The following is a 16,186-nucleotide window of genomic DNA, read 5'->3' as shown; positions in this document are numbered from 1 at the left end:
GAGGGAGAAGGATGTTGTTTTGAGGAATACCAGTGAGCCAGGCTCTTTCCAGAAATTTGTGTCTACTTGATGGCCATCTTAGGAGCAAGAGGTTGGTATTGGCAGAGGTGAATTCTGGTTTAGTCTGTCTTTCTTGGCTTCAAATGTGATTGGAACAAAAAGTACCTTCTGCTCCCTGTTACGGCTGCCTGTGTCCTTGTTTGTTAGGCTTTTAAGATTTTATGCAAAATAGTACGGTAACAGATCAGAAAAGATGGACGACCAGTTATGGTATTGTGCTATTTTGTAGAAAGTAACATTTTTAGATGCTTTTAAATACCTAGATTAACTTAAAATATTCTGACGAAAAAAAGGACTTCAGGCAGAGATGGGCAAAGAAACATATTTTACTGTGAAATGCGCTACTGATACTCTAATTATTTGCAGTTTTGGGTGGCATAGCGTAGTACTTTTAGACTTGAGCTACTTCTAAAAGATCTGAATCTGAAGGAAATAGGAATGGTAGAAATCCATTCGAAACCCATAGATGTGTAGGGGAGACAGAGGGAAACCATCTGTGCTCAACCTTCACCTCCGGGACTTTTCCTTTTGTGACTTTAGCCTCTATGTTTTCAAGTAAAGGAGATTGACAGTTGTTCTTAGGTTGAAGGAAGGGATTTATGAGTTGTTGTTTTTGTGTTTTTTTTTTTTTTTTTTTTATGGTGTCAAATCTTCAATGTATATATTTGGTTTAATTAAATATTTCTTAGAAGTGTAGCTGCATGTGACATGTATTAAGATTGAGCTACTGGTACGAGCTTGTTCATATGTTAGTGCTCCTGTGTCTGAAGTGAACCTGGTCAAAACTCCTTGCACTGTTTTCAGATTTTAAACAGCTACTTTTTAGGACCACAGAATTCTTTTTTGTCAGTATGTACCAGCCAATTAAAAAATGTGGGAAGTCAGAAGAAAATGACCAGCTTAATTCTAAAAGATTGAATTTGCACTTGAAACAATTTTAAACGCCGAATTGCAGTAAGACATTTAAAATCCTACTGGGACTTTGTCCAGCTCGACAGATGATTTAAAAAAAAAAAAAAAAAAAAAAGAAACTTAATGATCACAGAATTTTTCTGCCGAACTGACCTGTTAGCAGACTGTAACACCTGCCTCTGACTTCTCCCGCCTTCCTTCTCGCTCCACCCGCAGCGCGGGCTGCGGCCGAGGCCGGGGTGCCGGGGGCTGCCCCGGCAGTTCTGGCTCCTGCGGGCAGGCTGCGAACCGCTCCTCACCGCCGCCGCCCCGCTCTGCGCTTAGAGAGGGATTTAAAGGGCAAAAACCCCTGTTAACTTACAAAATTATTCAGCGCTTCTGTATCATTTCTAATAAAGTGTAAATTCACGAGACGGCGGTAATATACCCAAAATGGTGCGTTCCTTGTGTGTGCGATCGGCTCGACTCTCCAGTTGCGGTGAGGGGCTGTATGTAGGCTGCCAAGCCGTGGGACAGGTCTTTGTCGTGGTTATGAATGCAGTTCACTCATCTGAGTGATTCCAGACCGAAGGCTGTTAGTGCCGTGTTGCCATCCGAGATGGCCAGGGGGAGACTGAGAAGTGCTCTGTGAACCTGGGTAAATAACTAGCTGCCTTGCTGGCTTGCCTGAGGTTTTTGGAGCTACAGCAGTACAGCTGGTATAAAGCTGCTTTGGGTATGTGTACGTGAAAATACAGCCTCTTGTGTGGCTGCAGTCTAGACAGAGCTCATGGGAAAAGAAGCTTTCGGTATATACACAAACTGTGTTTGAACATGGCTGCTGAAAACTGTAAGGCAGTTACTGAGGCACAAATGAGCGGTTTATGAGTCTGCTGGCTTTCTACGAACAGCACAAGCTATGTGAATAATTGCTGTGCAAGCAGCATTTCAAGTTAATCCCACCAGGGAGACTCCAAAAATAAACTCCATGGTAGCAGCTTTGAAAGTTACTGTTGCAGCTTTGATTCCAAAAATAAATGCTGCACCACAGCTTGTAAAACTAAAGGAGCTGGGTGTCATCCTCTGTCCTGAGCTGTAGAGAGGAGGTCGCACCATCTAGAGGAAAAGAAATGATAGCTGATGTGCTCGAAAATGGACTGAAGAAAAAAATTGTCAATCTCACTTCCTATGTTAGTTTCAAAACACAGAAGAGTAAATATTTGCAGATTCTAGTTGTTTTTGCACTTTCTTCAAATTACGTGAGGAAGCGAGGATCAGCGGCTGCAGAAAATTGGCTGAAGAGGTGGGGGGAGAGTCTTGGAGTAGAAATGAAAGTTTTATGGAACAGCTAGCCCGGTCGTTTTCAAGAAATATTTTCAAATATTTCCGTATGTCATTAATGTGTGTAATTGTATGCATTAATTTATTCACATGTCCTCTAATTATTTATAGTCTAAGGGGAACAAAGATGTTCCCAAGGAATTCTAGTTTTGAGCCCTGGGGCTAAGCTGGGGCGAGAGGCTCTGTTGGAGGCGGTTGGCGTTGCGTGGCTGTAGGGGTAGGTGTGGAACGGTGGTCACTCAAGCCGAAAGACTTATTTTTGCACGTTTCAGAAAATTATTGAGAGAACTCATTTTTTTTCTTACGTAACTGCTGGTTTTCTGTAGAATAAGGTAATGTTGTGGCTTAACCCCGGGGCTGCCTAGAGTGCCTCTGCGGACTGTCCACTCCTAGAAATACTTGGGGGCAGGACCTCACCGGGTGAGCCCCGGGTGGCCCCTAACCTAGCCGGGGATTCGGTGACGGAAACGCAGCGCTCGGGTCGGGGTGTCGGTCGTGGCAGGCTGCCCGCGCTGGAGCGGGGCGCGCGGGCGGGCCCCGACGTCCGCGCCCGGGCTGAGACGCGGCAGCAGCGCTGGGCCGGAGGGCTCTGCCCTTCTCCAGCACGGCCACAGTGGGCGTCCAAATACCCGTTTCAGCCCTTCATGCGCATCGGATGTTGGAGAGATCTGCTTGTGCCGGGCTGAAAAGCAGAAGTTTTAAAAGCTGTAGGAAACGGGCAGTGGGAGGACATAGTGATACTGAAGTGCTTCTGACAAACCCATGTTGTTTCAGCTGGGTAGTTGTTTGTGGTTCAGTCTTAGTTTTTACTTTTAAAAGCAAATGTTTTCCTTGCCCTCAGCTAATAACTTTCATTTCATGCGAAACAAAGCAGATGCTCAGCTGCGAAGATACTGACTTCCGACTGAGATTTCTTCCCCTGCAATGCACAGCTTGCCTTTGTATCGAGGAATGGTATTTTAAAGGAGAAGAGTGGCTGTCTCTCTTAGACTTGCACAGAGATTATTTTTTTCCCCAACACTAGCCTTGTCAGCAGACCCTGTAGAGCCGATTCCAGTTTGCTGCAAAGTAATTGTAAACACAAAATTGGTCTGTTTTTAAAGTAAGTGGCCCTGTGTAGTGTCTGAACACACAGCCACCTGTGTTCCTCTCTGAGGTTCATCCCTGGTCCATTTTTTTCCCTTTTAGGGACTACTTGCATTCTAGGTTTAATTTCAAAGCTGAAGCTTCAAAATTAGTTTTGAGCAGGTTCGGGGATTTTTTTGGTTTGTTTTTATTTTGAAACCTTACAAGGAGAAAATCATCTATAAGTTGTGCTTCAGCATAGTTGAATTACACATTCACTGTGTAAAAACCGGATGACTAAATTGTTTAATTTGTGCTTTAGATTAATTTTTTCATATTTTTATAGGTCATTACTGCTGTTTCAGAATTTATATTGGCATCTTAGATTTCAGGATTTTTTTTTCCATTGATAAAATATGTGTCTAAAAATCCACGTTTTTTCCAGAGAGCGGGAGGAGTGATTACTTTTTGCTACATACTCAGATGACCCTCATCAGGGGAGCAGCTTCAGGAAAAGTAGCAGAACCCTGTAACTGTGCCGTTGAATTTCTGCTGATTTTGGAGCTTTTATTTATTTATTGCAGTCCCTCTAGGCTTATGTAAACTCTTTGCTCCTGCCTTCCTTCTCTGTACTTGGTCATTTGCAAAGGTCAGGAAAATAGGAGGAGTTTATACTAGTCAGCCTCTTCCCCGTATGAAACTTTAATCCTCGTTCACTGGACAGTCACCCTAGACAGCTTAAAGATCTATATTTTTTTTGCGTTTCAGCGTTAAGCCAGCGCTGAGCCGGCTTAGCAATGCTGTGTGCTGTTGGCAGCGGGCGCGGGAACTGGGCCCGTGGGCCCGTGGGCCCGTGGGGTGGATCTCCTGGCAGGTGGGACCTTTGCAGTTTTGAAATAACATGTTGGACTTTTTGCATAAATAGGGAAATGGTGCTGCATCATCCTCGGTGGTTGGTGCAGGTGCCAAGGGAAGATACCTGGCGTGTCACAGATGCAGATTAACTGTGCTGCAGCGTTGGTGGGTCTTAGTGGCGTGGAGAAGGGTGCTTCAGAGACACTCCCAGGCAAGTCCCTCTAATTTTTCTGTTGTGTTCTGCATTGAAGAGCTGCAGAGCTTTATTCCCATTTCAGTGCAGCTCTCCTGCAGCTGGGAGCATTTGTCAGGAGCCCGGCTGGTGGGGTATCAGTGCACCAAGAGTCTTGCTTATCTGGGACCCGCTCCGAGATCCCAGTGCATCGGGAACGGGGCTCAGTGTGGCAGTTGCTTGGCACTGGCGAAGTCCAGAGCTGCAAGAGCTGAAGTTTGTATCCCGATTTATCTCCACACGTCTGTGCTGTGCGGGGGAACGTTGAAAACTTTATTCTTCAAGCCAGTTGGCCAAGAGGGCCAGGTTCCCAAAAGGAGACGTTGCGTCCCATTTTAAGAACAAAAAATGAGAGGTGAGAGAAGAGAGCGGTGGCTGTTTTTTCTCAACTAGCTGAACTATCACTTTTTTCCCCCCCTTGTTGTATTTGAAAGTCTCCTGTCAGCACACTGGGTCTGGTGCATAGTAAAGTTTTTAGATATGTCAGAGTTCTTGAGGAACAATATGCATTCAGCCAGCCTTTCTTTCCCAGTATTTTGAACATCTTTTTGGAAGGCTAACCTGTGGCATTGTCCCTAAATACCATGTAAAGAGCATTGGAAAGGTTAGGGGGGGTTGTTTGTTTATCCTTGTTTGTGTTGCCTTTAGCAGCACCATTTTAAACTATTGGGCTTGACTGTATTCCTCAGCCACCTGGAGCAACGGTAAAGTTGAAAGTAATATTTTTTTGGACTATAAAATCTGTAATGTTTTCAATGAAATTAGGGACGGGGTGGGGGAGTATGCTCTCAGGAAAGCTGGACACAGTAGGAAATTAAAATCCGGACTCAGTGACCTTTTTAGCTAAGAGCTTCTCGTGGAATTAATGCAGCTCTGAGCTAAAATTTTTGGTTTTGTTTTTGTTTTTTTCCCCGAAAAGGTTTGTTTTCTTTGCACAGCTGTTTGGCTTTTCTCTCCCGAGCCAAGCGCAGCACGGGGCCGCGGCTGGCCCCGCTGGGCTGGGGTGGCTGCGGCGGTGGCAGCGCGGGACGGGCAGCCCCGCGGGGACAGAGCACGGGGCTGGCGTGGCCAGCTGCTCGTCTTGGGGTCCTCCGTGTGCGGTTTGGTGGTTTTGTAACAGCACTGAAGCGTGCGGGGCAGTGGGCAGGAGGTGTCGGGTCGCTCTGGGCTCACCGTGAGGCCGTCGCAGTTCGTTTTCGTTTCCATCTCTGGGCCTCAATTTCCCATCTTCGCGCCGATAACGACAGCAACTCGCTCTCCATGAAGTGTTTGGAGAGAACTTCTGTTGATAGCGTTAGAGCTAGGCAGTGCTACATAGGCTGTTCTTCTACATTAAAAAAAAAAAAAAATCCTCTAAAACCGGTGTGTGTTAGAGAAGTGATTCTCATCTCAGACTTGTGTGGGAATTTGCTGTTAACCATCATGAGACTAAGACTATTTAAGTAAGTCTTCTGGTGTGGATTTGGCTGCTCAGCTCAACTAGGAAAGACTATTTTGTTACAAATACTCCACCTTGGCTGTGTCCACGTAGCAGTCAAACCTTTCGAATCCAAGTAGATGTGTTGAAATTTCACTTGCGATAAGTAACGTCAGCATACTAGTACTGAAGTTAAACTTACTTTTTCCAGTAGGTGTTCCAGGTTGGTACATGGAGAAATTGAAAACCAAACCAAAAACGATCGTGTCTTACCAAAGAGCTTTGACCATGTGCTTACAGAGAAGCGGGGGGCAGCGGCGTACCTCCTGCGCGCCGGGCACACGCTCTCTTGTGTTGTGCTGAGCTTCCTCCGTTCGCGTGCAGTTGGCTTCACATCTGAATCCTGCTGCTTGAAGGACACTTCTTCGAAACTTTTTGCACAGTCAGGCTTAGGAGATGCTTGAAATAACTGCAGTGTGAAAGCTTTGGCCTAGGAGTCACTTTAACACGCAGTTCTCCATTGTGACTTTCAATGCCATATCTCACTCAATTTGTGCTTTTGGGGTTTTGGGTTGGTGGTTTGTTTTTTTTTTTTTTTTTTTTCTGCCTTTTTGTTTTTTCCCCTTTTGGCCCCCCGTGTTTATCTCAAATGTCTGCCGCAGCGGTGTGACTTCCTGCCGCTCCGAACTTCGAGTGTTTCCTTCCTTTAACTTGACCTCGGTGTGGTTCTTCAGCAACAACAGTCTTGATTTTTCTTTCTTGTGCTGCTCACGTTCTTACCCACAGACTCACAGAAGGGTTAGTTGGAAGGGCCCTCTGGAGGCCACCTCCGACGGGAAGCACGACTGGTGCCGGCATTAGACCAAGTCTGTCACAGCTTCACCCAGCTGAGTCTGAGACCTCTAACAGCTGCTAACCTGAACGTGTTACTGTACGAGGTGTGTGGGACTTCTGATCTTCACTGTTGAGTGACACAAACATTCCTGAGGAACCTTTCCTTGCTGGTTTCACCACCTGGTTAACAAGGATTATATCCTGCACTCAGGAAGGTGTTACACAAAGCGGGTGTCACCGTAGCTAAGCAAGTGGTGCTCTGTGTTTCTGGCATGATGACAAGAGAGCGGTTAAGTTCCGCCGGTACGGTGCGTGCAGGTTTTATCTCCCATTTGACAAAAGGCAGAACAGAGTTGGCTCTGGGTTTGATACAGCTATGCAGCTGTATGGTAATGTTTGATCCAACTCTTACATAGCAAAGGGACTCCATACCTTCTCCTTTCACTAAATATTCATGGTTAAGGATTTCTGTGCAGTAGAAAAGGGTGTTTCGTGGCTGTTGGGTTGAAGGTGAACTTTCTGTTCCTGTTTGTGAAGATGAGGGAAAAATTGTGTTCATCAGCAGAGTTAACAGAAATGCCAGTACTGAGTATGGCATCTAGAAGATAACAAACCACCCAGTGAGAAACGCGGTGATGTCGAGTCTCTAAACACTGAAATTAGTTGCCTTGTCCCTTGTGCCCTACTTAGTTTAAATGGTTACAGCTCCTCTGTTGTCTTCACTATTTTTTTTCTCTCCTACAGTTTAAAAACGCCACAATCCTACATCTGCTGCTCCCACTTGAGAGTTTCTTTGGCTCTTGATTTTTGCAGTGGAGCTGTTATTTCAGGCTAGTAGGCCGTGAGTTTGGGGGTAGCGAATTTTTAGTTGCATTTTTGAAGTCTTGTTTGTGCTTGATTTTATGGCAGCCTAAGTGAGATTTTGTGCAGATACAAAGCTCCTGGCAGCAAGTTATTTTCACATCTTTTTCTCAATGTACATGATAGTATCTTACATGGTGATTTAATATATATGCTACTTAGATTAATATTCTCTTGAAAACTAAGGGATGTTCCAGAAGATGCTCATGAAAACTGTATATTCTACTTTGAATTCAGAATGTATTTTGTATTTGCAGATTTTTAAATCTTTTTCTTGAACTCACTTCTTATGTCCATCTTTGTTTTTTATGGCTGCCGTTTAAGCAATTTCACTGCATTACCTTGTTCTAGTATTTTGGCCTGGACTACGCTGGTGATAGAGTATGGTGCAGTTAGACAGTCAAAGGTGTGTTTTGTTGCTAGCAATTCCAACCTAATTCTTCCATAAAATCATTGAAGTCTCACTGGAAACAGGGGCAGGTAGCCCTATGGAGAGGCTATTTCAGCTCTGATGGCTACACTCTGTCTACTTTTTTCCTGGCTCAAGTTAATTCCTAAACAGTTTTGGGCGATTATTTTTGCTATAATTGTCCTGCTAAATTTGTTTTTCTTCTGCTTTTTGTGTCCCGTTACCTTTACTGTTGTACAGAGTGCAGCAGTATTTCCTCTCAAATTTCCTTCTTCTGAACTAAACAAGCAAAGATTTTCCTTTTCTTTTTGCCAGGACTTGCATTTCTTTTTGTTTTCATCCATCAAGAGGTTCAGTTCATGATAATGCGACCTTGGATTTTCCCTTATTTATCTTAAGAAAGGAGTGACTTTAACCACTTGAGGATTGCTGAGAGACATGGCCTAAGTTTGTGTTAGAAAGCCTCAGGAATCTCCAAATTACATTTTGTCACATCAGTATAGAAAATGAAAATGGCTTCTTAGCACAACCTTCAGCTGAATCCAGAGGGATCCTTGGCCCCAGCTGCACTTGGAAAGTTACTTTTTTGTAAGGAAGGAATGCATGTTATTTTTATTTTATTATTTTAATACGCATTTGGATTTCCCAGAAACATAAAGCAGCCCAGCCAAAATGATCAGTTACTTCTGAAATGGCTTTTATTAAAGGCAGAAGGTCCTTTGCTCATCCTAGATCCTGAAAAAGGGAGAGTATTCGGCACCTGCAGGACCTGCCGTGTCAGAGGGGAACCAGCCGGGTCTGCCTGCAGGGCACCAGCAGTAGAGCAATGCTCAGCTTCTCTCTCAGCAAGGAAAAGCCCTGAATCATCCTGATGAAATTTAGAGATTATGAAACTAAATTTCCCTTTTATGCCTGCGTTTAAATGCAGTCTGTGGCCCAGATGTACATTCTTCTAGGAGATTTTAATATTTTGGTGTGACTTCGATGTTTTCTACCGAAAGCCCAGTGAGAGCGCGCTCGGGTGTTTGCTGCCCTTCCCTGGTCGTCGTGGTGCAGGTCTCTGCAGCCGTGAGAGCTGCCAGTTCACCAGGGGAAGGCTGAGGCCCAGCATCCCTGCCGGGTGCCTGCCACGGCTTATTGCCGCGGCCCCGCAGCTCCCGCGCTGAGCCGGGGCGGGAGGGAGGGAGGGAGGGAAAAAGGCTGTGGGTGTGGGTGGGCTCAGCCAGGGTGGCTGGCTCTGCATCTGGAGCAAAGCCCGTGCTGATGTGCTGTAGGATTCTTGGTTTGGTTTTTTGTTTCAGAAGCTATAACCAAAAAAAAAAAAAAAAAAAACCAAAAAAAAAAAAAAAAAAAAAAACAAACACAAAACCCCCAACAACTTAATGAGGGGAACAGAATGACCTCAGGTGTGCCCTCTGTCACGCTTGTGAGGAGGGTCTGGGAAATGATGTCAGGTTTGCTGTAGCTAAAGGTGACCCAGGTGCTTTGGGGTGAGTGCTGAGCGGGCCCGGGGGCCCAGCCTTTGGAGCCAGTCGGGTTTAGGAGCAGCCTGGGGGACACTGAGCCTGCTGAGGAGGGATGGAGACCTGCAGATCGCTGTGGAAGGTTCCTGAGCCTCCTCGTGCAAACCCAAAAGGAGGTGCAGGGGTTTGTGGGTGCTGAAGTAAGGAGAGTCGCTCTGTTTCCCCTTCGGATTTTCCATCCTGGCCTTTGTGCCTCCATCTCCTTTTGCTTCTGTCCCTCTTTGCGTCAGTGCATATTTGAGGTGTAAAAAATAACAAGCAATTCCACTGCTTTGGTTTATAAGAGGTGCAGATGCTGGCTTGTCTGTGGCCCTGTGAAAATATGCCAGCATTTCTGCTGAAATCTGTGGGAGACTTGCTCGTGGGCGATGTGTTGGTTTTTTGGGGTTGTGGGGGTTTTTTTGTTTTTTTGGTTTGTTTGGTTTTTTTTTGTTTCTTCTCCTTGTAGAAGGTCAATGTAGCATCAGTTATTTCCTTTATCTCTGTTACTTGGCTGGTAGCAATGACAGAACTTTGTAGGCTTAACTTAAAAAGCAATGCAGCGTTTAGAAAGTTTTTTGAAAACTACTGTGAAGTGGTGCCTAGAAATGGCTATGCCAGTTTATGAAAGAAGCTGACGTGGGATGCTTAAAATCATCTGTCTTGTCATTTTGGGGTCTTGTTAAAACTTGTAGAGTTGTTATAGCTAGGATACATTAAAAATGTGCATGAGACAAGGTCGCTGTAACCTAACAGTATTGTTTCTTCACCTGTGTGATTTGATTTTAAAAGATCTTACTTTTGTCTGCCTTGAAACCTTGCTTTCCTTGTAGCAGCTCATTATGTGATAGAATTGCTTAAAATTGTTTATTTGAAGAAAGCCTCTATATTAGATGTATGCAAGGAAAATCTGTAACACAAAGCAAAACCGGTACCATTTCTTCTCTTCTGCTAACATAGGTTTCTCCCAGCACGCGGAGTCTTCTCTGTTAAAAAACAAACAAACAAACACAAGCCCCTTTTCTTTTCCAGAATGAGTTTGTCTTGTGAGGTGTTTGTGGTTTTATGAATTGTGCAAAGTGATGCTGTCTTGGTAATTCAATACTGAGTGTCATTGGGCAATCAGAGATGCATGGTTTCATGGTTTGTCCATACAGCAAGGCTCATACTTTTTACCACAGTAGAGTAGAAATGCATGTTTTACGGTTCTTTCACGGTCCTTATGACTCTAACCTTGGAAAGACAGACCCAAAAGTACTTCTAGCAAAGCAAGGTGGAATGAAATCTTTCAGTGTTTTACGCTATACTGCAAAACGTGGCCAGGGAAGGGGATAAAATAAACAAGTTCATAAGCGCTGGACCAGCTGGCCACGCTGGGCTTTTTCTGGGTTCTCTGTTTGATTTCTTTTTGAGGAAAGAAGCAAAATAAACTGGACTTCATCTCTCTTTGTAGGTGAAGTCTGTGATAAATCTGCTGTTCGCTGCCTACACAGGGGATGTGTCTGCACTCCGAAGGTAACAATCGGTGCAGGGTTGGGAATAGGAGTGCTGCTTGTTTGGTCCCTGCTGTTGTTATTTATGAATATGCACACACACTGTGTCCATGCTGGGACAGCCGAGCTGCACTGGAGATGGAATACGTTCACCCAAAACCCACCAAACAAATCAAACCCACCCCAAACCTAACCGTCATGAAAGTATCCTTACGCTGTCCTGCAATCCCATTGTTTTCTGTTTCTTTGGATCATGGTGAAATACACTTCCTTAACCAGTTTTTGTTACAATGATGGTAGAAAATCCTAGCTGTACTCTTGCGTGCTTTATAATTCAATTCTGAAACTGCCACAAAAATTCAGCCTGGAAAATGCACGTCGTTGGAGAGGTTAGGAGATCTAGCTTTTCTTTTAGAATCTGGAATAGAATCTGGCAACCTTTAAAGTACTAATGGTAAAAGACCAGATACACATATTAATTTGGCTACAATATATCTGAGTATCGTTAGTGGGTAGAAAAATGTGTATAGTTTCAATCTGCTGTCCCAGAGCACTGCAGTCTGAGGGAAGAACTCTCCCAATACCTTCACGCCATTCAGGATTTTCAGGCTTGGGAGTCCTCCCTGGTTTTCCTCAGCTGGCAGAGATGTACGTTGTCTGACAGGACTTCGCTTGTCCATGTGAGGTTTTAAATCAGATACGTTGACTGCTATATTTCCTGCAAAGGCATTTGATTTTTCTCTTGTAACAACTAGAGACCAGAAAGGAAGTTAAGCCCCTTACTTTTTTTTTTATTAAAGCCAAAGCAGTGAGGGCCCCTTTTGTTAGAGCTGAGGGTAGGGTGTGCTCCCGATACCGTCTATATCCTCTTGCAGCAGAAGTGTCACCATTTTAGCATAGGAGGTATTGTCCTGTGCTAGTTTTCTAACTTGTTTTAATTATGTAAGACTTTTCTCTGTAATCTTTTTTTTTTTTTTTTTTTTTTCAGATTTGCTCTGTCAGGAATGGATATGGAACAAAGAGATTATGACTCACGAACAGCCCTGCATGTAGCAGCTGCAGAAGGTAATGTCTCCTCAGATGTCATTTGCTGTCTGTTAATGGAATGTGGTCAGCTTTCTTTAGAGGATCTTCACTCTCTGTATATGTATACTTCCTTTTTAAATCTTTATATGCATATACATACATAGATCTATTTAAGTATATACACCCACAAGCCTCTTTTTCTTACAGGACATGTGGACGTTGTCAAATTTCTACTGGAAGCATGCAAAGTGAATCCTTTCCCCAAAGACAGGTGAGTGGTTTTCTTGTCCGTGTGGAGGAAGGATGCTCTAAAAGCATCTCTCCAGCCCCTGTGAGGAGAGGTGTTTGTCAAACAGGAGCGGAACGTATCGAGCCAGTACACCAAAGCACAAGGAACAGGATCCTACTGGTTCTCCGTAGGTTCTGCAGAGCAAACAGGAATAAAAGACCGGTGGACCATCAAAACCATTATTTAAAAAGTTATGCTCAGCTTATGAAGTGTTTTCATAGTTACTGAATTTACTGTGGTCTGTGGGCTTAATTATTGGCACACTATGTAAAGAACTAGATTTTTGGTGCTTTTGTACTTATGTAATGATCTGAAATGCTGTGCTCCCTCCTTCCTGTAGGTGGAATAACACTCCTATGGATGAAGCTTTACATTTTGGACACCATGATGTATTTAAAATTCTTCAAGAATATCAGGTCCAGTACACACCGTCAGAGGATTCCAACAACGGAAAGGAGAACCGAACGGTTCATAAAAATCTAGATGGCTTACTATAATCATCTTCAGCTAGATCCTAAGAATCAAATCACTTAACTATTTAATTGTGGTATACCTAAGTAATGAAGAGCGTGTGTGTTTCTATCTGATAGTGGTATATATTTTACAGAAGTCTCTGTTACTTCAGTGTTATGTTACAGGAGTTTCTATACGCACAGGACAAATCCAATCTCTCTCAAAAGAAACAAAACCAACTAAGAATCTCCCTCCATAATGTGAGCAATATTACCTCATGCTGCATATAATTGATGTATAAAAATATTTAGCTGTTGTTGGCTTTACTGTGCACTACTTAATTTATTTTTGTGTTCTATGTGAACTCTAGTCCGTGGTCGGGATTTTTTCTGCTGAATTTTTGTTTCTGTAGCCCTCTGTTTCCAGTATGGCCAAGATGAGCCGGAGTGCTGTCAGGTAGGAGCGTCAGTGAGGTTTTTCAAAAGCTGAGGATGCTGATGTAGATTTAGGCTGGGTGTGTTATGTAAGGATCTGCACTTACCTTTGGGGAAAAAAAGAAAAAAAAAAAAAATTCCACACAACCTTGTTTACATAATATAGATATCAACAGAGTGTGTAGGTGACAGTTGTCAATGGCCTGGGCTTGTTCTTAGAGATAGTCTTGTCAGGGAATCTGTTTTAAGGTTTGTTTGACCAAATGGCATAGGGGAACGTGACTTGTGACATCAAACAGTGTTTAGTGTTTTTTTGTTTTTGTTTTTGAAGCGTTTCTTTCAGTTCCCTTTGTCTCGCCTCCCTCCTCTCTCTCTCTCTCTCCACGTTCAGCTGCTAAAGTACTTCCCCTGTACCTGGGGAAAGCGGGTGCTTCCCCTCTGTGCAGTCGTGTTCCTTGCAGGTATATTTGCACTACAGCAAGCCTCGGCAAGCTGCAAACCGCCCTTCTGGGCTCACGTGTGGGGTCCTTGGCGGCCGCACCGGGAACCAGCGGCGGGGGATGGAAGTATGGGAAAGGCAAAGGGCTAAACCAAATATTACATGTAAATCTGACCTAATTTAGGCTTGGGACAAGGAACGCGGCTGGGGTGAAACAGCTTTAAGGAGCAGAGAGCCGATCGGAGCGTGAGCAGAGCAGGAGATAAGCCGAATGCGCGGGTGTGTTCTCTTCTTGCACTGCCATCAACCAGGGAGCAGGAGATTGGGTCGGTGGGCTCCGCTGGTGTAGAGCAGCACCCGGAGCACAGGGAGGCGATACCTTCCGTGGTGAAGGGCGGCGCGGATCCGCCTGCCGCTGAAGCCAGCTCGGGACGTGCCCCGGCGTAGGAAATGCAGATGGGAGTGTTTGGTGGTGGCTGAAGTACAATGTTGGGACAGCCCCCTGTCCCCTGTGCAATCGCTTCTGCCGGGACTGTGGCATAAAACCTCAGAGGTGAGCAGTCACTTAGAGCTCGACAGTCACAGAACACCACGGTTGTTGGACACAGGCAAGAATTTTAGCACGAGGATTTTAGGCAGGAATCGTTTAGCACGTGGAAAAAGAGATGGTGCTTGAGAATTGCGTACATGGCTATTTTTATCCGAGCACATAGTGTACAAGTCATTAGTAGATCTCAACTTTTCTGTGTTTAGGCACCAAAATCCTCCAGAAATAATGCCCAAAGTCTCTCTAGAATGGTCCAAGCACTTTATAAAGATGATCCGAACCATATTATTCTCCTTTTGCAAATGAGTACACTGAGGCACAGAGAGAAGTAACTTCTCCAGAGCGACCCAGCAGGTCAGTATAGTTGAGAATAAATCCTCTCGAGTTCCTGTACAGTCTCCCGTCGATATGCCATACTGCCTCCCTGTAGGGAGGACGTGGAAAAGTGCTTGATACTCATCACAAGCAGTGACTGTCTTCATGATGATGAACTCTTGGAAGAGTCTGAAAGTCTAAAGCCCTGAAATCACGTCTCGAAGCTGTCTGGCATGGTTATCAAACACTTTTTCTCAAGAACCTTACTGTTCTTAGGCTGCTTCTTTTTTTTTTTTTTTTTTTTTTTTTTTTTTTTTTTTTCCTGAAGGTTTTTAAACCCGTTCTTTTCCTGTCCCGTCTCACAGCCACCTTAGTTCCAACCACGAACTAACCGAAATGGCCTCTGACTCTTCACTGAGCCACGCCGGTCACTGAGGAGCGTAAGGCCTCCTCGCTGCTGCACCCTGGACTAAATTCCAACATGTTTTCTCTGGCAACAGATCTGTCAACTTTAGCATAGAGGAATATTTTCAGATAGATCCTAGTTTAGTATTCCATATCTCAGTACTAATCTTGACTTATTCCGTATTTTTTTCCTATTAAAGCATATCCTTCGGCTTCTCGGAAAAATAACTGATTTAGCTTTACTTGACTGAAATTTGCATTGCTCCAACTGGCATTTTTAAAAGATAGCTATATCATATAATACACATACATAAGAAAAAAAGAAAAAAACAAAAGGATTTTAACGGAGTTAACATTAAAGATCATGGCTGTCCCTACACTGAACACTTTCCTGAATCATACCGAGTGCTTTTAGCCGGTCTCAGCTTCAGTGCATTTTTGCTGGTTAGTTTTAGTGTTTTCTCATTGTGAGAAGATGCGTTACTTTGTAATGTCCAATTCAGCGATGCAGCTATTTAGACAAGGCGTTATTTATAAATATAAATATATGCAGTACATTGGTTTGGCTGTTTATCACTCATGACACTGACATGTAGATTTTACCGTAAGTAGCTTTTGGTTACCTTATCAAACGCAGGCTTCCTTATGCTCCAAAGAAGATTCCCCCACTCCTTTGTTTTTGTGTCATACATGTTTCTTCTGTATCACAATCTAAACTCATTAAGCTAACTTAATGCTTTGTACTCAGAAATATTGTGATAGTCTTAGCATTAATTAGCCTATCCTTGTGAACAAAATGTATTGTACCAGGTTTTTTTTGCTTCAGAGCTGGACTATCAGTGACGATATTATTGGCGGTGAACTTCTGGTCCTTGTAACTGACTGGGCTGATCTTGACTTTTAGATTCTGTGTTGTGGGGAATAGACAGTGATGAATGTATTTCTAGCAGTTTCCCATGAATGAATCTAAACTTGAGCTGTACTGGTTCTGAAAATGAAAGTTATTTATTTTAAGAAATAAAATCCAGATAGTGTTGCTTTTTACAGCATAATAAATGGAAATACCAAGATGATGATGGCTATGGGTTATCTGTGTGATTGCTATTGGAATAAGCCTTCAGTCCCAGGGAAGGAGAACCTCCACTGGTCACTTCCATTGTGCAAAGCATACAGGAAATCAGAATGACTTTATCTGATCTAGCTTTGCTTTGCCTTTGTGGTTTGTTTTTTTGTTTTTTTTTTTTTTTTTTTTTAATTAATGGAAGCTTACACTTCTGCAGTGATTCCTTTCACTCGTTTCTTTTTGTTAATGTTGGGA

At 43.7% G+C, this 16,186-nt stretch overlaps 1 protein-coding gene across 2 annotated transcripts in view; it reads left to right on the top strand.

Annotated features, from left to right (window-relative positions):
• Positions 1-15,941, top strand: part of GLS (glutaminase) — a 67,125-nt gene extending 51,184 nt beyond the window's left edge. For both annotated transcript variants that reach the window (XM_042808560.1, XM_042808562.1), the window contains exons 15-18: positions 10,921-10,982; positions 11,949-12,025; positions 12,194-12,257; positions 12,616-15,941. In XM_042808560.1, the coding sequence (XP_042664494.1) occupies positions 10,921-10,982; positions 11,949-12,025; positions 12,194-12,257; positions 12,616-12,772 (360 nt within the window). In that variant the 3' untranslated portion in view covers positions 12,773-15,941. The remainder of the gene's footprint in view (positions 1-10,920; positions 10,983-11,948; positions 12,026-12,193; positions 12,258-12,615) is intronic.
• The last annotated feature ends 245 nt before the right edge of the window (positions 15,942-16,186 follow it).

The sequence above is a fragment of the Tyto alba genome, unplaced genomic scaffold (genome assembly GCF_018691265.1).
Source record: "Tyto alba isolate M040663 unplaced genomic scaffold, T.alba_DEE_v4.0 Super-Scaffold_7, whole genome shotgun sequence".
NCBI lineage: Eukaryota > Metazoa > Chordata > Aves > Strigiformes > Tytonidae > Tyto > Tyto alba.
This window is presented reverse-complemented; position numbering and strand designations above follow the sequence as displayed.